General features: G+C 56.2%; 4 protein-coding genes across 4 annotated transcripts; 2 read left to right on the top strand and 2 right to left on the bottom strand.

The window, feature by feature from the left end:
* Positions 1-188: 188 nt before the first annotated feature.
* On the top strand, positions 189-8,285 carry LOC128849829 (seipin-like). Its single transcript, XM_054052454.1, has 11 exons — positions 189-264; positions 1,019-1,256; positions 2,012-2,093; positions 2,756-2,899; positions 2,999-3,133; positions 4,855-4,952; positions 6,350-6,488; positions 7,493-7,538; positions 7,794-7,838; positions 8,135-8,183; positions 8,264-8,285. Exons 2-11 carry the CDS (start codon positions 1,048-1,050, stop codon positions 8,283-8,285), a joined length of 969 nt encoding a protein of 322 aa, XP_053908429.1. The 5' UTR covers positions 189-264; positions 1,019-1,047.
* Positions 8,286-8,322: 37 nt separating this feature from the next.
* On the bottom strand, positions 8,323-9,711 carry LOC128849861 (distal membrane-arm assembly complex protein 1-like). The gene is made up of 3 exons (XM_054052524.1): positions 9,530-9,711; positions 8,887-9,109; positions 8,323-8,487 (listed from the first exon to the last, which is right to left on the bottom strand). The coding sequence occupies exons 2-3, from the start codon at positions 9,107-9,109 to the stop codon at positions 8,411-8,413; spliced, it is 300 nt and encodes a 99-aa protein (XP_053908499.1). The 5' UTR covers positions 9,530-9,711; the 3' UTR covers positions 8,323-8,410.
* A 32-nt stretch (positions 9,712-9,743) lies between these two features.
* Positions 9,744-11,221, bottom strand: LOC128849862 (ubiquinol-cytochrome-c reductase complex assembly factor 3-like). The gene is made up of 2 exons (XM_054052525.1): positions 11,099-11,221; positions 9,744-10,188 (listed from the first exon to the last, which is right to left on the bottom strand). The coding sequence occupies exons 1-2, from the start codon at positions 11,213-11,215 to the stop codon at positions 10,057-10,059; spliced, it is 249 nt and encodes an 82-aa protein (XP_053908500.1). The 5' UTR covers positions 11,216-11,221; the 3' UTR covers positions 9,744-10,056.
* A 2,469-nt stretch (positions 11,222-13,690) lies between these two features.
* Positions 13,691-24,541, top strand: LOC128849865 (syntaxin-5-like). The gene is given in 11 exon segments (XM_054052528.1): positions 13,691-13,810; positions 14,701-14,771; positions 15,608-15,663; positions 16,507-16,577; positions 18,229-18,294; positions 18,297-18,347; positions 18,461-18,517; positions 19,763-19,829; positions 21,231-21,331; positions 23,097-23,218; positions 24,171-24,541. Coding segments are annotated over 11 exon segments (891 nt in total). The 5' UTR covers positions 13,691-13,741; the 3' UTR covers positions 24,331-24,541.
* Positions 24,542-25,755: the final 1,214 nt, after the last annotated feature.

The raw sequence follows: 25,755 nt of genomic DNA, 5'->3' as shown, positions 1-25,755 counted from the left end.
TAGGGCTTTTGGAGGCGTTTTAGGGGCCGTTTGGGGCAGTTTGGAGGGTTTAAAGGGGGTTGGGGGCAGCAGTGGGCGTGGCTAAGACGTATGTAGGCGTGGCTTGACGCGGCGAAGGGCGGGGCTCGGGGTGGGCGGGGCTAAGGGCACCGCCTCGCTTCCCATTGGTTGGCGGTTGCCATGGAGAAGGGGGCGGGGCCTCAACCCGGAAGAGCCGGGGCGGGGGCGGGGCCGGGCGTGGCGGAGCCGGAGGAGAGCGGGACGGTACGGGAGGAGAGGGACCCCCGGCCCAGAGGGACCCATAGCTGTGGGGCGCCCCATAGATCTGGGGGGCCTGGAGTTCGGGGGGCTGTGGGGCTGGAGTTGGGGGGGCTGTGGGGCTGGATATGGGTCAGTGATGTGCCCAATAGATCCGTGGGGCTGGAGTTGGGGGGGGCTGTGGGGCTGGATATGGGGCTGTGGGGTGCCCCATAGATCCGTGGGGCTGGATATGGGGTTGTGGGGTGCCCCATAGATCCGTGGGGCTGGATATGGGGTTGTGGGGTGCCCCATAGATCTGTGGGGCTGGAGTTGGGGCTGTGGGGCTGGAGTTGGGGTTGTGGGGTGCCCCATAGATCCGTGGGGCTGGAGTTGGGGGGGCTGTGGGGCTGGAGTTGGGGCTGTGGGGGCGCCCCATAGATCCGTGGGGCTGGAGTTGGGGGTCAGTGGAGCGCCCCATAGATCCGTGGGGCTGGAGTTGGGGGTCAGTGGGGTGCCCCATAGATCTGTGGGGCTGAGTTGGGGGCGCTGTGGGGCTGGATATGAGGCTGTGGGGCGCCCCATAGATCCGTGGGGCTGGAGTTGGGGGTCAGTGGGGCGCCCCATAGATCCGTGGGGCTGAGCTGGGGATCAGTGGGGCGCCCCATAGATCCGTGGGGCTGGAGTTGGGGGTCAGTGGGGCGCCCCATAGATCCCTGAGGCCGTGTTGGGGGTCAGTGGGGCGCCCCATAGATCGGTGGGACTGTCTCTGTGTCCACAGGTCGCCCCCGTCGCCCCCCCCGCGCCCCAATGGATGCGCCGCCCCTGGCCCCGCCCCTGCCGCTGTTGCCATGGTTACGGCGGGGGGCGGTGCTGGCGCGGCGCGCGGCGCTGGGGGCGGGGCTGGCGGCGGGCGCGGCGCTCCTCGCGCTCTGGGGCGCCGCTTTGCTCTACGCCGCCTTCCACTGCGCATACGTACCCGCCAGCGCCCTCTGGCGGCCTCTGCGCATGCGCTTCCGGTAAGTCAGGGGCGAGGCTGAGGGGAGAAGGGGCGGGGCTGAGGGGAGAATGAGGCGGGGCTGAGGGGTGGAGGGGCGGGGCTGAGGGTGGAAGGGGCGGGGCTGAGGGGAGAATGGGGTGGGGCTGAGAGAAGGGGAGAGGCTTGAGGGGGCGGGGCTGAGGGGAAGGGGCGGGGCTGAGGGGAAGGGGTGGGGTTGAGGGGAGAATGGAGTGGGGCGGGGCTTGAGGGGGCGGGGCTGACGACGGAAGGGGCGGGGCTCAATGTAGAAGGGGATTGAGGGGAGGGGCTATGCAAATGAGACACTGCAGGCACGGGTTGGAGGGGTTATATGCAAATGAGATGGCTGGAGCGGAAGAAAGGGGGCGTGGCCGAGCGAGCAGAGCTTAAATAAAGGGTTAGGAGTGAGTGAACAGGGGGCGTGACTATGCAAATGAGGTGGGCGGGGCTCATATATAACCCCCCCCCACCGGGATGGGTTTAAGCGCAGCGCGGGGTTTGGCTTTAATAGGCGTGGCTATGCAAATGAGATGGCGGGGGGGACTGCGAGGCGGGGGCGTGGCTATGCAAATGATGCAGTGGGGCTGCGAGGCGGGGGCGTGGCTATGCAAATGGTGCAGTGGGGCTGCAAGGTGGGGGCGTGGCTATGCAAATGAGACACAGCCCTATGAACAAGAGGTTGGGGTTATGCAAAGGAAACCTGCGTGGGGGGCGTGGTTATGCAAATGAGGCAAAATTAACCCCTTCCCTCCCCAGGACGGACTGTGACCCCCCCGGCCCCGAACTGTGCTCCTTCCCCACCGCCAATGTGTCCCTATTGGGGCCCAACCGGGAGAAGGTGAGGGGGGGGGGGAGTGACCCCTGAGATCTATGGGGCAGAGCCGCCCCACGGATGTGGGGGGACGGCGGCCGGGGGGGCACCGACCTGGATTTGGGGGGTCTGGGTCGGATTTGGGGGGTCTGGGTTGGGTTTGGGGGTCTCTCAGCCGCCTCCCTATGGCTCTATGGGTCCGGTTCTGGCTCTGCCCCATAGATCTATGGGTCTGCCCCACATTCCCCCCATATGCTGCTCTCTTTGTGTCTCTAATTGGATTTGGGGCTGAGTCGGATTTGGGGGCTCTCAGCCGCCTCCCTATGCCTCTATGGGTCCAGTTCTGGCTCTGCCCCATAGATCTATGGGTCTGCCCCACAGATCTATGGGTCTGGCCCCACATTCCCCCCATATGCTGCTGTCTTTGTGTCTCTAAGCTGGATTTGGGGGCTCTGGGTCGAATTTGGGGGTCTCTCATCTGCTTCCCTATACCTCTATGGGTCCGCTTCTGACTCTGCCCCATAGATCTATGGGTCTGCCCCATATCCCCCTCAAGCGCTGCTCTCCTTGTGTCTCTAAGCTGGATTTGGGGGCTCTGGGTCGGATTTGGGGGTCTCTCATCCGCCTCCCTATGGCTCTATGGGTCCAGTTCTGACTCTGCCCCATAGATCTATGGGTCTGCCCCACAGGTGCTCTTCCCGGGACAGCTTTACCGTTTGGTGCTGGAATTGGAAGTGCCGGAATCGCCCGTCAACCGCGCGTTGGGAATGTTTATGGTCTCGGTCACCGTCTACGGCGCCGACGGACGCCCTTTGGCCTCGGCCGCTCGCTCGGTGCGAAGGGCTCAAAAAGAGGGAATCCCGCGGGAATTTGATGGGAATTCCGAATGATTTTGGGGGGGGATTTGTGGTGTTTTCCCCCCTTTTTTCCAGGCTATGCTCCATTACCGCTCCCGCCTCCTCCGCACTCTCGACACCGTCGCCTTCGCCGCGCTCTTCCTCTCCGGATTCGCCGAACAGAAGCAAACGTTGGAGATCGAATTGAGCGCCGCGTTCCGCGAGGATCCGGTGAGGAATTTTGAGGGGGGATTTGGGGGGCGTTTGGAAGGGTTTATGTTGAATTTGGAGTGATTTTGGGGAGATTTTGGAGGATTTACGTTGAATTTGGAAGGATTTACGTTGAATTTTAATGATTTTGGGGAAATTTTGAATGATTTGGGGGAGATTTTGAAGGATTTACGTTGAATTTGGAAGGATTTACGTTGAATTTTAATGATTTTGGGGAAATTTGGAAGGATTTACGTTGAATTTTTAAAGATTTGGGGAAATTTGGAAGGATTTGCGTTGAATTTTGAATGATTTGGGGGAGATTTGGAAGGATTTGAGGAGATTTTGAATGATTTGCGTTGAAATTTGAATGATTTTGGGGAGATTTTGAATGATTTGGAGGAGATTTTGAATTATTTATGTTGAATTTTGAATGATTTGGGGAGATTTTGAATGATTTACATTGAACTTTTAAAGATTTGGGGAAATTTGGAAGGATTTACGTTGAATTTTAATGATTTTGGGGAGATTTTGAATGATTTTTAATGATTTATGTTAAATTTTGAATGATTTGGGGGAGATTTTGAATGATTTGGGGGAGATTTTGAATGATTTACGTTGAATTTTTAAAGATTTGGGGAGATTTGGAAGGATTTACGTTGAATTTTGAATGATTTGGGGGAGATTTGGAATGATTTACATTGAATCTCAATGATTTGGGGGAGATTTGGAAGGATTTGAGGAGATTTTGAATGATTTACGTTGAATTTTGAATGATTTGGGGGAGATTTGGAAGGATTTATGTTGAATTTTAATTGTTTGGGGGAGATTTTGAATGATTTACGTTGAATTTTGAATGATTTTGGGGGAGATTTTGAATGATTTACATTGAATTTTGAATGATTTGGGGGAATTTGGGTTTTTTGGGGTTTTTTTGGGTTTTTTTTGGTTTTTTTTGTCTTTTGGTGGTTTTTTTGGGTTTTTTTTTGGGTTTTTTGTGATTTTTTTTGTTTTTTTGTTTTTTGGTGGTTTTTTTGGGGTTTTTTGTTGTTTTTTGGGGGGATTCCGTGGGTTTTTTGGGGTGACTCTGTGGTTTTTGGTGGTTTTTTTGTGTTTTTTTGGGGCGATTCCGTGGGTTTTGGGGCGATTCTGTGGTTTTTTGGGGGGGATTCCGTGGTTTTTGGGGGAATTCTGTGGTTTTTGGGGGCATTCCGTGGTTTTTGGGGGGGATTCCGTGGTTTTTGGGGCGATTCCGTGTTTTTTTGGGGGGAATTCCGTGGTTTTTGGTGGGTTTTTTGGTGGTTTTTGGGGGGATTCCGTGGTTTTTGGGGCGATTCTGTGGTTTTTGGGGGGATTCTGTTGTTTTTGGGGGGGATTCCGTGGTTTTTTGGGGGGATTCTGTGTTTTTTGGGGGCGATTCCGTGGTTTTTGGGGGGATTCTGTGGTTTTTGGTGTTTTTTTTGTTGGTTTTTGGGGCGATTCTGTGTTTTTTTGGGGGGGATTCTGTGTTTTTTGGGGTATTCCGTGGATTTTGGGGGGATTCCGTGGGTTTTTGGGGCGATTCTGTGGGTTTTGGGGTGGTTTTGGGGGGGGATTCTGTGGTTTTTGGGGGGTATTCCGTGGGTTTTTGGGGGGGTTCAGTGGATTTTGGGGGTATTCCGTGCTTTTTTGGGGGGTTCCGTGGGTTTTTGGGGGTGTTCTGTGGTTTTGGGGGGCTCCGGACGCCGTCTCGGCCCCCCCAGTTCTCGCCGGCCGTCGCCGCCGTGGTTCGCATCGAGAGTCGCCGCCTGCAGCTCTACGGCGCTCGACTGCGCCTCCACGCGCACTTCTCGGGGCTCAGGTAGGCGCGACCCATAGCGCGACCCATAGATTGACCCATAGCGCGACCCATAGAGACCCATAGCGACCCATAGAGACCCATAGAGACCCATAGAAACCCATAGAGCGACCCATAGAGACCCATAGAGACCCCATAGGGACCCATAGATTGACCCATAGATTGACCCATAGCGACCCACAGAGACCCATAGAGACCCATAGGGACCCATAGAGCGACCCATAGAGACCCATAGAGACCCCATAGGGACCCATAGATTGACCCATAGCGACCCATAGAGACCCATAGATTGACCCATAGAGACCCACAGAGACCCATAGAGTGACCCACAGAGACCCATAGATTGACCCATAGAGACCCATAGAGACCCATAGCGACCCATAGATTGACCCATAGAGACCCATAGATTGACCCATAGAGCGACCCATAGAGAGCCATAGAGACCCATAGATTGACCCATAGAGCGACCCATAGAGAGCCATAGAGACCCATAGAGACCCATAGGGACCCATAGCGACCCATAGATTGACCCATAGAGACCCATAGACACCCCACAGAGACCCACAGAGACCCATAGAGACCCATAGGTTGACCCATAGATTGACCCATAGCGACCCATAGAGACCCATAAATTGACCCATAGCGACCCATAGCGACCCACAGAGACCCACAGAGACCCATAGCGACCCATAGAGGCCCCACAGAGACCCATAGAGAGCCATAGATTGACCCACAGAGCCCCATAGGTCGACCCATAGGTCGACCCATAGATTGACCCATAGATTGACCCATAGAGACCCATAGCAATCCATAGATTGACCCATAGCGACCCATAGAAACCCATAGCGACCCATAGATTGACCCATAGCGACCCATAGATTGACCCACAGAGACCCATAGGGACCCCATAGAGACCCATAGAAACCCACAGAGACCCATAGGTTGACCCATAGTGACCCATAGATTGACCCACAGAGACCCATAGAGACCCATAGGGACCCATAGATTGACCCATAGATTGACCCATAGATTGACCCATAGAGACCCATAGATTGATGCATAAATTGACCCATAAAGCGACCCATAGATTGACCCACAGAGACCCATAGATCATCCCATAGCACCCCATAGATCGCCCCCAGCCCCATAGCGCCCCATAGATCCCCCCATAGCGCCCCATAGATTGCCCCCAGCCCCATAGCGCCCCATAGATCCCCCCATAGCACCCCACAGATCACCCCATAGCTCCCCACAGATCGCTCCCAGCCCCATAGCGCCCCACAGATCACCCCATAGCGCCCCATAGATCGCCCCCAGCCCCATAGATCACCCCATAGATCGCCCCCAGCCCCATAGATCGCCCCATAGCGCCCCACAGCGCCCCCCGGCTCTCCCCGCAGGTATTTGCTGTTCCATTTTCCGCTGACGTCGGCGGTTTTGGGCATCGCGGGGAATTTTGCGTTTCTGCTGCTGCTCTGTGGGGCGGCGGCGCTGCAGTGGGGGAGGGGCAGAGCCCGCCCCGCCCCCCGCCCCCCGCAGGTCAGCACCCCCCCTTTGGCCCCTCCCCCTCATTTTGGCCCCTCCCACACCCCATTTTGGCCCCTCCCACACCTCTTTATCCCCTCCCCCACCTCATTTGGGCTCCACCTGATTTGGCCCCACCCCATTTTGGCCCCTCCCCATCCATCCACGAAGCCCCTCCCCCCACTCCGATTTGGCCCCTCCCCCCCACCCATTTGGCTCCACCTCATTTGGCCCCACTCACTCCAATTTGGCTCCTCCTCCATCCCATTTAGCCCCTCCCCACCTCATTTGGCCACGCCCACAATTTGGCCACTCCCACATCCCCGTTTGGCCCCTCCCTCACCACTTTGTCCCCTCCCCCACCCCATTTAGACCCCTCCCCCACCACTTTAGCCCCTCCCCCACCCAATTTTGGCCCCTCCCCCACCTCCCCTTTGGCCCCTCCCCCAACTCCATTTGGCCCCTCCCCATCCACGAAGCCCCTCCCCCACCCCATTTTGGCCCCACCCCAGTTTAGCCCCTCCCCCACCCCATTTTACCCCCCATCCCCATTTTGCCCCCCCCATTTTGGCCCCTCCCCCACTCCATTTGGCCCCTCCCTCACCACATTTGGCCCCTCCCTCACCCCTTAATCCCCTCCCCCACCCCATTTGGCTCCTCCCCTACTCCTTAATCCCCTCCCCCACCCCATTTAGACCCCTCCCCCACCTCCATTTTGGCCCCTCCCCACCCCAGTTTAGCCCCTCCCCCACCCCATTTTACCCCCCATCCCCATTTGGCCCCTCCCCATCCCATTTGGCTCCTCCCCCACTCCTTAATCCCCTCCCCCACCCCATTTAGACCCCTCCCTCACCCCAATTTGGCCCCTCCCCACCCATAAAGCCCCTCCCCCACCCCCTTATTCCCTCCCCACCCCCATTTGGCCCTTCCCCCCATTTTGGCTCCTCCCCCTTCCTTTTGGCTCCTCCCCCAATGGGGGTTGTCCCCCCCCCTCCTCTTTCCCCCCCCTCCCCCCACAGGAGAGACGCAGCGAAGGGCCGGGACCGCCCCGGAGGGAGGGGCACAGTGAGTGGGGGCGGGGCCAAACGGGGTGGGGGCGGGGCCAAAACAGGGTGTGGGAGGGACCAAAACGGGGTGTGGGAGGGACCAAAATTGGGTGGGGGAGGGGCTAAAATGGGGTGGGGGAGGGGCCTAAAGGGGGACTTAGAGGGTGGGGGAGGGGCTTTATGAGTGGGGGAGGGGCCAAAATGGGATGGGGAGGGGCTAAAGGGGTGGGGGCGGGGCCTAAAGCAGTCATTTTGGGCCCTTCTCCCCCCGCAGCCGCCATCGTCCCCGAGTCCATCGGCCCCATGGAAACCCCCCAAGGTGAGGGGGGACCCCAAAACCCCCCCTGACACCCCCTAAAATAGGAGGAGGGGGTCACAGGATTGGGGGGGGCCCTAATTTGGGGGAGGGGGGACCCAAATTGGGGGGGGGGCAGATATTGGGGTGTCTGGGGGGGGGGGGGCTGAGGTTTTGGGGGAGGTCCCCCCAAATTGAAAGGGGGGGGAAGTTTTGGGGGGGGGGGGGATCTCACGGGGGCTTTAGGGAGGGGAGGGGTTCACAGTGTTCCATTTTGGGGGGGTCCAACCCCCCCTAATTTTGGGGTCTCTCCCCCGCAGCTGCCGCCCCCCCCAACAGAGAAGAGGAAGAGGAAGCGGAAGCGGAAGTGCCCCCCCCTCCCTCCCCCATCTGCTCCAGCTGCTGACCCCCTCCCCCCCACTTTGGGGGTGTCCCCCCCCAAAATAAAGGCCTTTTCACCCCCCACCCTGAGAGTGAGGCCTTTATTTGGGGCTCTGACACCCCCAAATCCCCCCCTCATCCCCCCCCTAAATTTGGAGCCGCTCTGAGGTCTCGGGGGGGGTTTATTGGGGGGGGGTTTATTTTGGGGGGGGTCCTCAGGGCTGTGGCGGTTCCTTTCGCTGCTGTTTCCCCACCGGATCCACCAGGACGACGGCGCCCCACGCTCCGACACCTGCGGAGAAGGAAGGGGTTCTGTTGCCATGGCAACGACGCCATGGGGGTACCCCAATAACCCCCCACACACCGGTTGCCATGGGAACCACCCATATTCCCCCCCCATCCCTGTTGCCATGGAGACCCACAGCCCTCCTCCCCGTTGCCATAGGAACCACCCATCACTCTCTTTCTCCCTCCCAGCATCCCCGTTGCCATGGCAACAGCCCCTTGGCGTCCCCGTCGCCATGGCAACCTCATTCCCCCCTCCCTCCCCATTGCTATAATGACCCCTTATCCTCTCCTCCCCCCTCCCCCGTGTTGCCATGGGAACCTCCCCCCCCCCGGACCCCTCCTGTTGCCATGGTAACCTCCCCGTTGCCATGGCAACCGCCCCCCCCCCCTTCCCCCGGCTCACTGATAGCGAGGGTGATCTGGGCGATGGCGGCCATGTCCGGTGGGATCCCGCGTTTAAGGCTCCGCCTCGGCCCGCGGTAAAGCCAAAGCGCTGCCGCCAAGAGCCCCGCGCCGCACAGGAGGCGGCAGCTCCAACAGCCCCCGAACAGCGGCCGAGGCGCCGGTACCGACCCCGAAACCATAACCGGTCCCGGTGATGCCTCCTCCGCCGCGCTTCCCGCCATCTTCCGGCCGGAAGCGGCGCAACCGCGAAATGCGTCCGGGTGGAAACAATGAGCGCGGATTGAAAATGGGGAAGGGGAGTGTGTGCAACCGCGAAATGCGTCCGGGTGGAAACAATGAGCGCGGATTGAAAATGGGGAAGGAGGCTGTGTGCAACCGCAAAATGCGTCCGGGTGGAAACAATGAGCGCGGATTGGAAAAGGGGGGGCGTGCAACTGCTCAATGGGACCGGGTGGAAAGCGTGACCGCGCTGAGTGGGGTCCGCACGGAAGAGGTTCTGGGTGTAGCGGTGCCCGCGTCTAATGGTTCCGGGTGCAACACGTGCTTTGCGCTTAATAGGTCCGAGCGCAGCCTGTGCTTTCCGCTTATTGGGTGCAACCGGTGCCCCCTTTTAAATGGCTCGGGGGAAACATGTGCCTCACCTTTAGTGGACCCACGGGGCAACAGGCGCCTGTGTTTAACGGCCCCGGCGGCAAACGGTGTAGCGCTCCGATTGGCTCCGGGTGCAATTGGTGTTTTGCCTTTAATGGGTTCGGGTGCGACTGATGCCCACATTTAAAGGGGTCCGGGTGAAACCGGTGCTTCGCGTTTAATGGTTCCGGGGTGCAAATGTGTGTCGTCCCCCCCCCCGTTTAACAGTCCCGGGGCGCGAGAGGGACCCGCAATGAAAGGCACGAGAGAATCCCGGGAGCAACCGGTGTCGCCGTTTAATGGTTCCAGAGGCAGCAACGGGCGTGGCGGATGGTTCCAGGTCCAATTAATCCCAGTCCTGATGGTTCCAGGTCCAATTAATCCCAGTTTTGGCGATTCCAGCCCCACCTGGTGCCCCATTTAACGGTTCTGCATTGCCCAATTCCTGCCTTTACAGTTCCGGTCCCGCTTCCCGCAGGTTCCCAGTGCAACCAGCGCCGGTGTTTACTGGTTCCCAGTTCAAGCGGTTCCGGGGGGATCATTTCTGCCACGGCACCGCCCTCCGCGCTACGTTCTCCTCGGTCTCGGCCGCCTCCCGCAGCGCCGCCATGATCAGTTCGTTGTGGTGCCGTCGCTGCGCCAACAGCTCCGACGTCACCTCGGGAAGCGCCTGCGGAAAAGGGGGAGGGGGGAAAGGACACGTCCCAGTGCTCCCAGTACCACTACTGGTCCCAGTCCCCCCCTCACCCTTACTGGTCCCAGTCCCCCTCCCTTACTGGTCCCAGTCCCCCCTCCCTTACTGGTCCCAGTCCCCTCCCTTACTGGTCCCAGTCCCCCCTCTCCCTTACTGGTCCCAGTCCCCCCTCCCTTACTGGTCCCAGTCCCCCCTCCCTTACTGGTCCCAGTCCCCCCCTCACCCTTACTGGTCCCAGTCCCCACCCCCTTACTGGTCCCAGTCCCTCTCCCTTACTGGTCCCAGTCCCCCTCCCTTACTGGTCCCAGTCCCCCTCCCTTACTGGTCCCAGTCCCCCCTCCCTTACTGGTCCCAGTCCCCCTCCCTTACTGGTCCCAGTCCCCTCCCTTACTGGTCCCAGTCCCCCCCCCTTACTGGTCCCAGTCCCCCCCTCACCCTTACTGGTCCCAGTCCACCTCCCTTACTGGTCCCATTCCCCTCCCTTACTGGTCCCAGTCCCCCCCCCCCCTTACTGGTTCCAGTCCCCCTCCCTTACTGGTCCCAGTCCCCCCCCCTTCCCTTACTGGTCCCAGTTCCCCTCCCTTATTGGTCCCAGTCCCCCCCTCCCTTACTGGTCCCAGTCCCCCCTCACCCTTACTGGTCCCAGTCCCCCCTCACCCTTACTGGTCCCAGTCCCCCTCCCTTACTGGTCCCAGTACCCTTCCCTTACTGGTCCCAGTCCCCCTCCCTTACTGGTCCCAGTCCCCCTCCTTTACTGGTCCCAGTCCCCTCCACTACGTCAGTTCCCCCTTTTCCCAGTCCCGTGTCCCCCCCCCCCCCCCCCAGTTCGCCCGCCGCTTGCCGCCCCCCCCCCCCCATTGTCCCGGTCCCGGTCCCGGTCGCGCACCTTCAGGGCCTCCTGCCGCCGCGGCTCTCCCGCTCCCACCGCCGCCCACAGCCCCAGTCCCGCCCCCACCGGCAGCGCCGCCCGCGCCACCGCCACCACCCAGCGCCGCGCCGCCATGGCGCCCGGGGCCGCTCTACCCCCTCTCCCGCACCATAGAGACGCGGCACCTCCGAGCCGCTCTGCCCTCCCTTCCCCCCCGCACCATAGAGACGCGGGCCGCTCCGCTCCTCCCAAACCACAGAGACGCGACCTCCGGGCTTGTCTGCCCTCCCCCAGCTACCATAGAGAGGAGCCCTCCAGTTTTCCCCCCTTTTCTTCCCAATTTTCGACTTTATTTCCGCACTTTCTCCTTCCAATTCCGATTTATTTCTCCAGTTGCGCTCTTAACTCCCCAACTTTCCCCTTCATTTCCCGTTTTCTGAGTTCGATTTCAACTTTCAGGCCTTTCTCTCCCAATTCATCCATTGCTCAACAGCTTTTACCCAAATTTGCCGCTTTATCCCTCATTTTCCCCTTTATTTCCCCTTTTTATCCACCTTTTACTCCTTTGTCGTCCAATTTAGCTGTTATTCAGCAACTTTTACCAAAATTTGCCTCTTTAAAAGCTCAATTTTGCCTTTTATCTCCCTATTTTATTACTATTACTTCTTTACCCCAATCCATCCTTTGGTTTTCAATCATTACCCAAACTCCTCCCTTCGTGCCCCAATTTTTCCCTTTATTTCCCCATTTTATCCCGATTTTTACTCTTTATCCCTCAATTATACTTCACTCAACAATTTTTACCCATATTTGCCCTTTTATCCCCAAACTTTTGCCCTTTATTTTGCCATTTTGTCCCGATTTTCACCCCTTCCATCCCGATTTCGCCCTTTAATTCCCTCAATTTCAGTCCCATCCCACTTTTTATACCTTTTATCTCAACTTTTACCCTTTTCCCCCCCAATTTCATTCCGTAATTCCCCAATTTCCCTCCTTCATTCCCCATTTTTCACCCCATTTCTCCCATTTTTCACCCCATTTCTCCCATTTTTCACCCCTTATTCCCTCAATTTCTCCCACTTGCCGCAAAGTCTCCATTACACCCCTCTAAATTCCTCCTTTTACCCCAATTTTCCCTTTCACCCCCCCAAATTTTCCCTTTTAACCCTATTTTCCCCCTTTATTCCCCATGTGCTAAAGGCCCTCCTGGTTGCTAAGGGGCGTGGCCTGTTGTCAGGCCCGTTGCTAAGGGGCGTGGCCTGTTGTCAGGCCCGTTGCTAGGGGGCGGTTCTTGTTGCTACGAGCCAATGGGGGTGGGCGGGGTCCGCTCTGCGCCGTCTCTCTCGCTGCTCCTCGCGCCGCTTCCGCTCTCTCGGCGGACTTCCGCTTCCCACGTGGCGCTGGCGCCGTGGTGACGTCATCACGCACGGCGTCCGTCAGGGCCGCGGCGGCTCCCAACGAACCCGGTGAGGAGGCGAGGAAGGAGGGGTGGGTGTTGGATTTAGGTGGGGGGTATGAGGGGATTTGGGGGTCCCAGTGGGTTCGGGGGGGGACTCAAGGGGAATTGGGGGGGGTTTGGGGTGTCCCAATGGGTTCTGGGGGGGATCAGGGGGGAATTGGGGGTGTCTGGGGGGGTCCCAGTTGGTTCTGGGGGGGCTCGAGGGGAAATTGAGGGGGTTTTGGGGGGTCCCATTTAGTTCTGGGGGGGCTCAAGGAAAATTGGGGGGGCTTGGGGGGTCCTAGTTGGTTCTGGGGGGGCTCAAGGGAAATTGAGGGGGTTTTGGTGGGTCCCAGTTGGTTCTGGGGGGGCTCGGGGGAATTGGGGGCGTCTGGGGGGTCCCGGCTGGTTCGGGGGGGGCTCAAGGGAAATTGAGGGGGTTTTGGGGGGTCCTGGTTGGTTCGGGGGGGGTCAGGGTTGGATCTTGGGGGGGTTCAGGGGGTCCCGGTTGGATCTGGGGGGGGCTCAGGGTTGGATCCTGGGGGGGGTCTGGGGGTCCCAGTTGGATCTGGGGGGGACTCAAGGGGTCCCCGTTGGATCTGGGGGGGCTCAGGGTTGGATCTTGGGGGTGGTCTGGGGGTCCCGGTTGGATCTGGGGGGGCTCAGGGGGTCGTGGTTGGATCTGGGGGGGCTCAGGGGGTCCCGGTTGGATCTGGGGGTGGTCTGGGGGTCCCGGTTGGATCTGAGGGGGCTCAGGGGGTCTCGTTTGGATCGGGGGGGGGATCAGGGTTGGATCTGGGGGGGCTCAGGGGGTCCCGGTTGGATCTGAGGGGGGACTCAAGGGGTCCCCGTTGGATCTGGGGGGGCTCAGGGTTGGATCTTGGGGGGGGGGGGGGTGCGTCTGGGGGTCCTGGTTGGATCTGGGATGGTTCAGGGTTGGAACTTGGTGGGGGGCTCAGGGGGTCCCGTTTGGATCTTGGGGGGGCTCTGGGGGTCCCGGTTGGATCTGGGGGGGGTCTGGGGGTCCCTCTGACTCCCCCCTTTTCCCCCCCCTTCCCTTTCAGCCCAGGCCATGCGCCCCGATGCGCCGTAGGCAGCGGGAACCGGGCGTTCAGCGGGAGCTGCTCCCCCCCCCTTGTCCCCCCTCCCTTTTTACCCCCATCCCCCCCCCTCGTCGCCCCCCTTCGCCGACAGCCCCCCAAGAACCCCCCCAAACGCCCGCCATGGCCTCGTCCTGCCGTGACCGAACCCCCGAGTTCTTATCCGCCTGTCGCTCGCTGCAGGGGGGGCAGGTGAGGAGGGGGAGGGGGGCAAAATAGAGGGGGGGGACACAATTTTGGGGTTCCCTGACGTTTAAATTCCCTTCTCCAGCCCCAAAATTGGGGTTTTTAGCCCCAAAATCCCATTTTTTATCCCCAAAAAGGAAAGGTGGGGGTGAAAAAGGGGGAGTTGGAGGAAAGAAGAGAGACGATAAGGAGGGAAATAGGAGGATTTGGGGGTGTCAGAGGTGAAAAGGGGGGAGTTGGGGGGGGAAGAGAGAAGAAAGGGAGGGAAATAGGAGGATTTGGGGGTGTCAGAAGTGAAAAGGGGGGAGTTGGGGGGGGGAAGAGAGAAGATAAGGAGGGAAATAGGAGGATTTGGGGGTGTCGGAGGTGAAAAGGGGGGAGTTGGGGGGGGGAAGAGAGAAGATAAGGAGGGAAATAGGAGGATTTGGGGGTGTCGGAGGTGAAAAGGGGGGAGTTGGGGGGGGAAGAGAGAAGAAAGGGAGGGAAATAGGAGGATTTTGGGGTTCAGGGGAAGTTTTGGGGGGACAGAGGGGGGGTTGGGCATCGAGATGGGGGTTGAGGGGCAAAAAGGAGGCAATTGGGGGGGAATGAGAGGATTTGGGGGTGTCAGAGGTGAAAAAGGAGGAGTTGGAGGGAGGGAGAGAGAAGATAAGGAGGGAAATAGGAAGATTTGGGGGTTCAGGGGGGTTTGGGGGGGACAGAGGGGGGTTTGGGCATCGAGATGGGGGTTGAGGGGCTTTTAGAGGGAATTTGGGGGCTCTTAGAGGGGATTTGGGGGTTTTTAGAGGGCGTTTGGAGGTGGGAGGGGGGAATTGGGGTGCGAAGGGGTTTGGGGGTGCGCTGGGTGGTGGAGGGGGGGGTCCCCCAAAATGTTATAACCCCCCAATTTATTTCAGGTGGGGGTCGCGGGCGGTCGAGCGGCCGCGGGGGTCGGGCGGCAGCGCAGCGAATTCAGCCTCATGGCTGGGTAAGGGGGGGGGGCAAAAAAAGGGGGGGTCTGGGGGGATTTTGGGGTTCCCTGGGGTGGGGGGGAGAGGGATTGAGGGTGAGGAGTGGATTTTGGGGTACCGGGAGGGGATTTTGGGGTGTTAGAGGGGAATTGGGAGATGATGGAGGGGGGTGTGCAGATTTGGGGTTCGGGGGGGGGAAGAATTGGGGGGTGAGGGGTGGATTTGAGAAGGGATTTTGGGGGGGGGTGTCAGATTTGGGGTTCCCTGGGGTGGGGGGGAGAGGGATTGAGGGTGAGGAGTAGATTTTGGGGTACTAGGAGGGGATTTTGGGGCGTTAGAGGGGAATTGGGGGAGCGTGGAGGGGAGGGGGGCGCAGATTTGGGGTTCGGGGGGGGGAAGAGTTGGGGGGTGAGGGGTGGATTTGAGAAGGGATTTTGGGGGGGGGTCAGATTTGGGGTTCACGTTGGGGGGGAGAGGGATTGGGGGGGGGTCCGTGTTTTTGGGGGGGGGGTTTGTGATCGCTGGAGAGGGGGAAATTGGGGGGACAAAGGGGAGGGATTGGGGGGGAATTTGAGGGGGTTGGATTTGGGGGGGAATTTTGGGGGGGGGGAAATTTGGGGGGAGTGGGGGCGAAGCGGGAAGGATTTGGGGTCCCTTGGGGGGGGGGGGGCGAAGCGGGAAGGGATTGATGTGGGAATTTGGAGTCCCTGAGGGGGGAAGTTTGGGGGTGTTTGGGGTGTTTAGGTGGGTTAGATGGGGGGGGGGACAGATTTTGGGGTCCCCAGAGATTAATGGGGGGGTCCAAACCCCCTTATTTTCCATTTTAAGACCCCCCCCTTTGTTTTTTTTCCAGTCGGATCGGGAAAGATCTCAGTAACACTTTTGCCAAATTGGAAAAATTGACAATTTGTGAGTTTAAATTTAAATTTCCCCCCAAAATCCTAAAATCCCCCCAAAAAAACCTAAAATTACCCCCAAAAACCCTAAAATCTCTCCCCAAAACCCTGAAATTCCCCCAAAACCTTAAAATCCCCCCAAAAAACCCTAAAATCCCTCCCAAAACCCTAAAATCTCCCCCCAAAACTCTAAAATCCCCCCAAAAACCCTAAAATCTCCCCCCAAAACCCTAAAATCTCCCCCCAAAACCCTAAAATCTCCCCCCAAAACCCTAAAATCTCCCCCCAAAACCCTAAAATCCCCTCCCAAAACCCTAAAATCCCCTCCCAAAACCCTAAAATCCACCCCCAAAACCCTAAAATCCCCCCCAAAACCCTAAAATCTCCCCCAAAACCCTAAAATCCCCCCCGAAAAACCCTAAAATCCCCCCCGAAAAACCCTAAAATCCCCCCCAAAAACCCTATAATCTCCCCCCAATTCCCTAAAATCCCCCCCAGAAAACGCTAAAATCCCCCCCAAAACCCTAAAATCCCCCCCAAAACCCTAAAATCCCCCCCAAAACCCTAAAATCCCCCCCCAAAATCCTAAAATCTTCCCCCAAAACCCTAAAATCTTCCCCCAAAACACTAAAATCTTCCCCAAAACCCTAAAATCCCCCCCAAAACCCTAAAATCCCCCCCAAAAAACCCTAAAATCCCCCCAAAAACCCTAAAATCCCCCCCAAACCCTAAAATTCCTCCAAAAAAGGATGTGGGGGGGCCACAAAACCCATGAAAAGAGGGGGGGCACAAAAAATGGGGGTCCCCCGATCCCCTCATCCTCATTTCCAACCCCCTCCATCCCGTTTTTCCGCAGTGGCGAAGCGCAAATCCCTGTTTGATGACAAAGCGTTGGAAATCGAGGAACTCACCTACATCATCCGACAGGTTTGGGTTTGGGGGGGATTTTAGGGTTTTGGGGGGGGATTTTAGGGTTTTGGGGGAGATTTTAGGGTTTTGGGGGGAGATTTTAGGTTTTTAGGGGGAATTTTAGGGTTTTTTGGGGGGAATTTAGAATTTTTTGGGGGAATTTTAGGGTTTTTGGGGGGGAATTTAGAATTTTTGGGGGGAATTTTAGGGTTTCTGGGGGGATTTTAGGATTTGGGGGAGATTTTAGGGTTTTGGGGGGTAGATTTTAGGGTTTTGGGGGGGATTTTAGGGTTTTGGAGCAGAATTTAGGATTTTTGGGGAGATTTTAGGGTTTTGGGGGTGATTTTACGGTTTTGGTGGGGGAGATTTTAGGGGTTTGGGGGATTTTAGGGTTTTTGGGGGGAGATTTTAGGGTTTTGGGGGAGATTTTAGGGGTTTGGGGGGGATTTTAGGGTTTTTGGGGGAGATTTTAGGTTTTTAGGGGGAAATTTAGGGTTTTGGGGAGATTTTAGGGATTTTGGGGGAGATTTTAGGGTTTTGGGGGGAATTTGGCGGTTTTGGGGAGGGAATTTAGGATTTTTGGGGGGAATTTTAGGGTTTTGGGGGAGATTTTAGGGGTTTGGGGGGGATTTTAGGGTTTTTGGGGGAGATTTTAGGTTTTTAGGGGGAAATTTAGGGTTTTGGGGAGATTTTAGGGATTTTGGGGGAGATTTTAGGGTTTTGGGGGGAATTTGGCGGTTTTGGGGAGGGAATTTAGGATTTTTGGGGGGAATTTTAGGGTTTTTGGGGGTAGATTTTAGGGTTTTGGAGCGGAATTTAGGATTTTTGGGGAGATCTTTGGGTTTTTTGGGTGGGATTTTAGGGTTTTGGGGGGAGACTTTAGGGTTTTTGGGGGAAGATTTTAGGGTTTTGGGGGGAACTCTAGGGTTTTTGGGGGGGATTTTAGGGTTTCTGGGGGGATTTTAGGGTTTTGGGGGGATTTTAGGGTTTTGGGGGGATTTTAGGGTTTTGGGGGGGATTTTAGGGTTTTTGGGGGGATTTTAGAGTTTTGGGGGGAGATTTTAGGGTTTTTGGGAGGCTTTTAGGGTTTTGGGGGGAGATTTTAGGTTTTTAGGGGGAATTTTAGGGTTGTTTGGGGGGAATTTAGAATTTTTTGGGCGAATTTTAGGGTTTTTGGGGGGATTTTAGGGTTTTGGAGCAGAATTTAGGGTTTTGGGGGGAATTTTAGAGTTTTGGGGGGGAGATTTTAGGGTTTTGGGGGGATTTTAAGGCTTTGGGGGGGATTTTAAGGCTTTAGGGGGGATTTTAGGGTTTTGGGGGGATTTTAGGGTTTTGGGGGGAAATTTTAGGGTTTTTGGGGGAGATTTTAGGGTTTTCAGGGAAGATTTTAGTTTTTTTGGGGGGGATTTTAGGGTTTGAGGGGGGATTTTAGGGTTTTTTGGGGAAATTTTAGTTTTTTTGGGGGGGATTTTAGGGTTTGAGGGAATTTAAGCGTTTTGGGGGTGGATTTTAGCGTTTTGGGGGAGATTTTAGCGTTTTGTGGGCGGATTTTACTGTTTTTGGGGCAGATTTTAGCGTTTTTGGGGGGATTTTAGGCTTTTGGGGGGGATTTTAGGATTTTGGGGGGTTACTAAACTGCTTCCCCCCTTTTTTTCCCCTTTTTTCCAAGGATATCGGGAGCCTCAACAAACAAATCGCGGAGCTGCAGGAGGTGGTGAAGGCGAGGGGGGGGGCGGGGGGGGGCGCCACGGCCGCAGCCACTCCAACACCGTCGTCGTATCTTTGCAGGTGGGGGGGGGGCAAAAAAAGAGGGGGTTCTGGGGGGGGGGGGGCAGGAGGGGGATATGGGGGTGCTCAGAGCCCCCCCTGACCCCCAATTTCAATTCCCGTCCCCCCCAAAGTCCAAACTGGCGGCGATGTCCAACGACTTCAAATCGGTGCTGGAGGTGCGGACAGAGGTGAGAACCCCTTTTTCCCCCTCTTCCCCCCCTTTTTCCCCCTCTTCCCCCCCTTTTTCCCCCTCTTCCCCCCTTTTTCCCCCTCTTCCCCCCTTTTTCCCCTCTCCCCCCCTTTTCCCCTCTCCCCCCCCTTTTTCCCCCTCTCCCCCCCCTTTTTCCCCCTCTTCCCCCCTTTTTCCCCCTCTTCCCCCCTTTTTCCCCCTCTTCCCCCCTTTTTCCCCCTCTTCCCCCCCTTTTTCTCCCCCTTCCCCCCCTTTTTCCCCTCCTTTTTCCCCCTTCCCCCCCCTTTCCTCCCCCCTTTCCTCCCCCCTTTCCTCCCCCCTTTCCTCCCCCCTTTCCTCCCCCCTTTCCTCCCCCCTTTCCTCCCCCCTTTCCTCCCCCCTTTCCTCCCCCCTTTCCTCCCCCCTTTCCTCCCCCCTTTCCTCCCCCCTTTCCTCCCCCCTTTCCTCCCCCCTTTCCTCCCCTCTTTCCTCCCCCCTTTCCTCCCCCATTTCCTCCCCCCTTTCGTCCCCCCTTTCCTCCCCCCTTTCCTCCCCCCTTTCCTCCCCCCTTTCCTCCCCCCCTTTCCTTCCCCCTTTTCCCCCCCCCTTTCCCCCCCCCTTCCCCCCCCTTTTCCCCCCTCCCTTTTCCCCCCTCCCTTTTCCCCCCTCCCTTTTCCCCCCTCCCTTTTCCCCCCTCCCTTTTCCCCCCTCCCTTTTCCCCCCTCCCTTTTCCCCCCCTTTTCCCCCCCTTTTCCCCTTCCCATTTCCTCCCCCCCCATTTTCCCCCCTCCCTTTTCCCCTCCCTTTTTCCCTCCCTTTCCCCCCTTTTTCCCTCCCTTTCCCCCCTTTTTCCCTCCCTTTCCCCCTCCCTTTCCCCCTCCCTTTCCCCCTCCCTTTCCCCCTCCCTTTCCCCCCTCCCTTTCCCCCCCTCCCTTTCCCCCCCTCCCTTTCCCCCCTCCCTTTCCCCCCTCCCTTTCCCCCCTCCCTTTCCCCCCTCCCTTTCCCCCCTCCCTTCCCCCCTCCCTTTCCCCCCTCCCTTTCCCCCCTCCCTTTCCCTCTCCCTTTTCCCCCCCTCCCTTTTCCCCCCTCCCTTTCTCCCCTCCCTTCCCCCCTCCCTTCCCCCCTCCCTTCCCCCCCCCCTTTTCCCCCCTTCTTTTTCCCTCCCTTTCCCCCCTTTTTCCCTCCCTTTCTCCCTCCTTTTCCCCCCCATTTCCCCCCCATTTCCCCCCCGTTTCCGACCCCATTTCCCGCTCTTTTTCCACAGAACCTGAAGCAGCAGCGCAGCCGTAGGGAGCACTTTTCCCGCAGTCCCGGCCCCGGCGCCGCCCTCGGTGAGGGGACAGAAAGATTTTGGGGTGAAATTCTGCCATTTTGGGCTTTCTGATATTTAAAGGAGAAATTTTAGGAGTTTAAAAGCGCTGCGATTTCGGGGAGAGATTCCAGGATTTGGGGTTTTGTGGCGATTCCACGATTTTGGGGAAAAAACTCTGATTTTTGAGGCAATTGCTTTGAGTTTTGGGCCAAATCCTCTGATTTTGGGGGTGAATGCTCTGATTTTGGGGGCGAATATCGCGATTTTGGAGCGAATGCTCTGATTTTTGGGGCGAAATCTGTGATTTTGGGGCAAATATTGCGATTTTGGGGGTTGAATGCTCTCAATTTTTGCACCGAACACTGATTTTTGGGGTGAATGCTTTGATTTTGGGGTGAATGTTGTGATTTTAAGTTGAATATTGTCATTTTTAGGGTCAATATTGTCATTTTTAGGGTCAATATTGTGATTTTGGAGCGGATGCTCTGATTTTTGCGTCGAAATCTGTGATTTTTGGGGCTGAATGCTCTCGATTTTTGCACCGAACACCGATTTTTGGGGTGAATGCTTTGATTTTGGGGTGAATGTTGCGATTTTAAGTTGAAAATTGTCATTTTTAGGGTCAATATTGTCATTTTTAGGGTCAATATTATCATTTTTAGGGCAAATATCGCAATTTTGGAGCAGATGCTCTGATTTTTGGGGCGAAATCTGTGATTTTCTGGCAAATATTGTGATTTTGGGGGTGAATGCTTTGGTTTTGGGGTGAATGTTGTGATTTTAAGTTGAATATTGTCATTTTTAGGGTGAATATTGTCATTTTTAGGGCGAATATTGTGATTTTTAGGGCAAATATTGTGATTTTGGAGCGGATGCTCTGATTTTTGGGTCGAAATCTGTGATTTTTGGGGCTGAATGCTCTCGATTTTTGCACCGAACACCGATTTTTGGGGTGGATGCTTTGGTTTTGGGGTGAATGTTGTGATTTTAAGTTGAATATTGTCATTTTTAGGGCGAATATTGTGATTTTTAGGATGAATATTGTCATTTTTAGGGCAAATGTTGTGATTTTGGAGCGGATGCTCTGATTTTCGGGTCAAAATCTGTCATTTTGTGGCAAATATTGCGATTTTTGGGCTGAATGCTCTCGATTTTTGCACCGAACACTGATTTTTGGGGTGAATATTGTGATTTTTGGGGTGAATGCTTTGATTTTTGGGTCCGAACGCTGTGATTTTGGGACAAATATTGCGATTGTGGGGCGGACGCTCTTATTTTTGAATTGAATACTCTTTAATTTGGGTGAATATTGGGATTTTGGTGTGGATATTCTCATTTTTTGGGGTGAATACTTTGGTTTTTGGCTCTGAACGCTCCGATTTTGGGGTGGAATGCTGTGATTTTTGGGGTGTCTCCGCAGGCGGCCCCGCGGTGCTCCAGGACGACCCTCCGCGCTCCGGCGCCGTGGCCATCGACATGGACACACGGACGACCCAGCAGCTCCAGCTGCTCGACGAGCAGGTTGGGATGGGGTTGGGGACCCAAATCCCCCCAAAAAAAGATCCAAATCCCCCCAAAAAAGACCCAAATCCCTCCCAAGAAGACCCAAATCCCCCCTAAAAAGACCCAAATCCCCCCAAAAAAGACCCAAATCCCCCCAAAAAAGACCCAAATCCCTCCCAAGAAGACCCAAATCCCTCCCAAGAAGACCCAAATCCCTCCAAGAAGACCCAAATCCCTCCCAAGAAGACCCAAATCCCTCCCAAGAAGACCCAAATCCCTCCCAAGAAGACCCAAATCCCCCCAAAAAGACCCAAATCCCCCCAAAAGACCCAAATCCCCCCAAAAGACCCAAATCCCCCCAAAAAAGACCCAAATCGCTCCCAAAAAGATCCAAATCGCTCCCAAAAAGACCCAAATCGCTCCCAAAAAGACCCAAATCGCTCCCAAAAAGACCCAAATCGCTCCCAAAAAGACCCAAATCCGTCCCAAAAAGACCCAAATCCCTCCCAAAAAGACCCAAATCCCTCCCAAAAAGACCCAAATCCTTCCCAAGAAGACCCAAATCCCTCCCAAAAAGACCCAAATCCCCCCGAGAAGACCCAAATCCCCCCGAGAAGACCCAAATCCCTCCCAAGAAGACCCAAATCCCTCCCAAGAAGACCCAAATCCCTCCAAAAAGACCCAAATCCCTCCAAAAAGACCCAAATCCCTCCAAAAAGACCCAAATCCCTCCCAAAAAGACCCAAATCGCTCCCAAAAAGACCCAAATCGCTCCCAAAAAGACCCAAATCCCCCCCAAAAAAGACCCAAATCCCTCCCAAGAAGACCCAAATCCCTCCCAAGAAGATCCAAATCGCTCCCAAGAAGACCCAAATGCCTCCGAAGAAGACGCAAATCGCTCCCAAAAAGATGCAAATCGCTCCCCAAAAGACCCAAATCCCCCCAAAAAAGACCCAAATCCTCCCAAGAAGACCCAAATCGCTCCCAAAAAGAGCCAAATCGCTCCCAAAAAGAGCCAAATCGCTCCCAAGAAGAGCCAAATCCCTCCCAAAAAGACCCAAATCCCCCCCAAGAAGACCCAAATCCCCCCCAAGAAGACCCAAATCCCCTCCAAGAAGACCCAAATCGCTCCCAAGAAGACCCAAATCGCTCCCAAGAAGACCCAAATCCCTCCCAAGAAGACCCAAATCCCTCCCAAGAAGACCCAAATCGCCCCCAAAAAGACCCAAATCGCTCCCAAAAAGACCCAAATCCCACCCCAAAAGACCCAAATCCCCCCAAAAAGACCCAAATCCCCCCAAAAGACCCAAATCCCTCCCAAGAAGACCCAAATCCCTCCCAAGAAGACCCAAATCCCTCCCAAAAAGACCCAAATCCCTCCCAAAAAGACTCAAATCCCTCCCAAAAAGACCCAAATCCCTCCCAAAAGACCCAAATCCCATCCAGAAAGACCCAAATCCCATCCAGAAAGACCCAAATCCCATCCAGAAAGACCCAAATCCCATCCAGAAAGACCCAAATCCCATCCAGAAAGACCCAAATCCCATCCAGAAAGAAAGACCCAAATCCCATCCAGAAAGAAAGACCCAAATCCCATCCAAAAAGACCCAAATCCCTCCCAAGAAGACCCAAATCCCTCCCAAGAAGACCCAAATCCCTCCCAAGAAGACCCAAATCGCTCCCGAAAAGACCCAAATCGCTCCCAAAAAGACCCAAATCCCCCCCAAAAAGCCCCAAATCCCCCCAAAACCGCCCCCAACCCCTTCCCTGTGGCATTCCGTAGGATTCCTACATCCAGAGCCGGGCGGACACCATGCAGAACATCGAGTCGACCATCGTGGAGTTGGGCTCCATCTTCCAGCAGTTGGCGCACATGGTCAAGGAGCAGGAGGAGACCATCCAGAGGTGCCGCTTCCGTCCGTCTGTCCGTCCGTTCCCTTCCTCCATCCCGTTTTTCTCCTTTTATCTTCTCCGTTCTTCTCCTTCTCCATCTCTTCCGTCCTTCTCCATCTCTTCTGTCCTTCTCCATCTCTTCTGTCCTTCTCCATCTCTTCCGTCCTTCTCCATCTCTTCCGTCCTTCTCCATCTCTTCTGTCCTTCTCCATCTCTTCCGTCCTTCTCCATCTCTTCCGTCCTTCTCCATCTCTTCCGTCCTTCTCCATCTCTTCCGTCCTTCTCCATCTCTTCCGTCCTTCTCCATCTCTTCCGTCCTTTTCATCTCTTCCGTCCTTCTCCATCTCTTCCGTCCTTCTCCATCTTTTCCGTCCGTCTCCATCTCTGATGTCCATCCTTCCATTCTCTCTGTCCATCTGTCCCTCTGCTCCATCCGTCTTCTCCATCCATCCCTTCGTCTCCTTTCACCGTCCGTCTGTCCATCTCCTCCATCCCATCCATCCCTTCCCTTTGTCCCTTCCATCCCTCTTTCTGTCCTCTCCGTCCATCCCTTTGTCCGTCCCTCTTATCTTCCCTCTCCATTCAACCCCTCTGTCCGTCCGTCTGTCCGTTCCATCTCTCTTTCGGTCCTTCTGCCCTCCTTCTCTCCTCCATCCCTTCGTCCTCTCCATCCATCTCTTCCCTCCATCCATCCCTTTGTCCTTCTGTCCGTCCTTTCTGTCTCGTTGCCTCTTTCTCCTCTCTTCCTCATCCATCCCTTCGTTCTTTCTGTCCGTTTGTCCGTCCCTTTGTCCGTTTCTTCCCTCCATCCATCTCCTTTGTCCATCTTCTCTCTCCATCCAACCCCTCTGTCCGTCCTTCTGTCCATTCCATCCCTCTTTTGGTCCCTCCATCCTTTCTCTCTTCTCCATCCCTTCGTTTTCTCTGTCCGTCCGTCCCCTCCATCCGTCCGTCTGTCCCTCAGGATCGACGCCAGCGTGGAGGACGCTCACCTCAACGTCGAAGCGGCTCACGGAGAGATCCTCAAGTACTTCCAGTCGGTTACGTCCAACCGGTGGCTCATGGTTAAGATCTTCCTCGTTCTCCTCATCTTCTTCATCGTCTTCGTCGTCTTCTTTGCCTGAAGACGGACGGACAGACGGACGGACTTACGCCGACGGGGGAAACGCCCGAAATCGGATCTGTGGCTTCTGACGAGCCCGGCGTCACGGTGGGAGCCGGGAATGCTGACGGAAACCCCCCAAAATCATGGACCTGAGGGGGAGCAGCACCCTGGGACCCATTTTGGGGGGGTTCGGACCCATTTTGGGGGGGTTCGGACCCATTTTGGGGGGGTTCGGATCCATTTTGTGGGGGTTCGGAGCCATTTTGTGGGGGTTCAGACCCATTCTGGGGGAGTTTGGATCCATTTTGGGGGGTTTGGACCATATTGAGGGAGTTTGGACCCATTTTGGGGGGGGTTGGACCCATTTTGGAGGGATTCGGAGCCATTTTGGGGGGGTTCAGAGCCATTTTGGGGGGGTTCAGACCCATTCTGGGGGAGTTTGGATCCATTTTGTGGGGGTTCGGACTCATTTTGGGGGAGTTCGGACCCATCTGGGGGGGTTTGGACCCATCTTGGAGGGATTCGGACCCATCTTGGAGGGATTCGGACCCATTTTGGGGGTGCTCGGACCCATTCTGGGGGAGTTTGGACCCATTCTGGGGGGGTGGGACCCCAATAAAGCTGCAGGACCCCTTTTATTGGGGTGTTGTGACCCATTTTGTGGGGGTTCGGACCCATTTTGGGGGGGTTCAGACCCATTTTGAGGGGGTTTGGACCCATTTTGGGGGGGGTCGGACCCATTTTGGGGGGGTTCGGACCCATTTTGGGGGGGTTCGGAGCCATTTTGTGGGGGTTCAGACCCATTCTGGGAGAGTTTGGATCCATTTTGGGGAGTTCGGACCCATTTTGGGGGGGTTCAGAGCCATTTTGAGGGAGTTTGAACCCATTTTGGGGGGATTCGGACCCAATTTGGGGGTGTTTGGATCCATTTTGAGGGGGTTTGGACCCATTTTGGGGGGGTGGGACCCCAATAAAGCTGCAGGACCCCTTTTATCGGGGTGTTGGGACCCATTTTGGGGGCATTGGGACCCTTTTGAGGGGGGTTGGGACCTTTTGGGGGGGCTGTGAACCCCAATAAAGCTGCAGGAACCCCCCCAGAGGGGTTTGGGACCCTTTATTGGGGGGTTTGGATCCCGGGGGGGGCACAAACCTCCATTAAACTCCGTTTCCCTTCCATCCTTGTGGGTTTGGTTTTTTTTAATCCCGGGACGGGATTCGAACCGGAGACCTCGGGAGCCTCGGAGGGCGCTCCGCGCATGCGCATGCGGGCGGGGGCGGTGAGGGCAGAAGGAGTTGCGCGTGCGCAATACGGGTGGTGAAGGAGCGTGTGGGCGGCAGTATAATTAGCGCATGCGCAGCGTGGAAGCATCACAAAGGGCGCATGCGCAGGGAGGACGCACCACCCCGGCCGGAAGTGGCGTCAGAAAGGCGCATGCGCGTTGAG

The sequence above is a fragment of the Cuculus canorus genome, chromosome 34, assembly GCF_017976375.1.
Source record: "Cuculus canorus isolate bCucCan1 chromosome 34, bCucCan1.pri, whole genome shotgun sequence".
Classification (NCBI taxonomy): Eukaryota; Metazoa; Chordata; class Aves; order Cuculiformes; family Cuculidae; genus Cuculus; species Cuculus canorus.
This window is presented reverse-complemented; position numbering and strand designations above follow the sequence as displayed.

Coding starts and splice junctions, on each gene's coding strand:
- LOC128849861 (XM_054052524.1), bottom strand. CDS start 9,109: ATGGCGGGAAGCGCGGCGGAGGAGGCATCACCGGGACCGGTTATGGTT. Junction 8,488..8,886: donor CCAGATCACCCTCGCTATCA/GTGAGCCGGGGG, acceptor CCTTCTCCGCAG/GTGTCGGAGCGTGGGGCGCC.
- LOC128849829 (XM_054052454.1), top strand. CDS start 1,048: ATGGATGCGCCGCCCCTGGCCCCGCCCCTGCCGCTGTTGCCATGGTTA. Junction 3,134..4,854: donor CCGCGTTCCGCGAGGATCCG/GTGAGGAATTTT, acceptor CGGCCCCCCCAG/TTCTCGCCGGCCGTCGCCGC. Junction 7,839..8,134: donor CCCCATGGAAACCCCCCAAG/GTGAGGGGGGAC, acceptor TCTCCCCCGCAG/CTGCCGCCCCCCCCAACAGA.
- LOC128849862 (XM_054052525.1), bottom strand. CDS start 11,215: ATGGCGGCGCGGCGCTGGGTGGTGGCGGTGGCGCGGGCGGCGCTGCCG. Junction 10,189..11,098: donor GGCGGCAGGAGGCCCTGAAG/GTGCGCGACCGG, acceptor CCTTTTCCGCAG/GCGCTTCCCGAGGTGACGTC.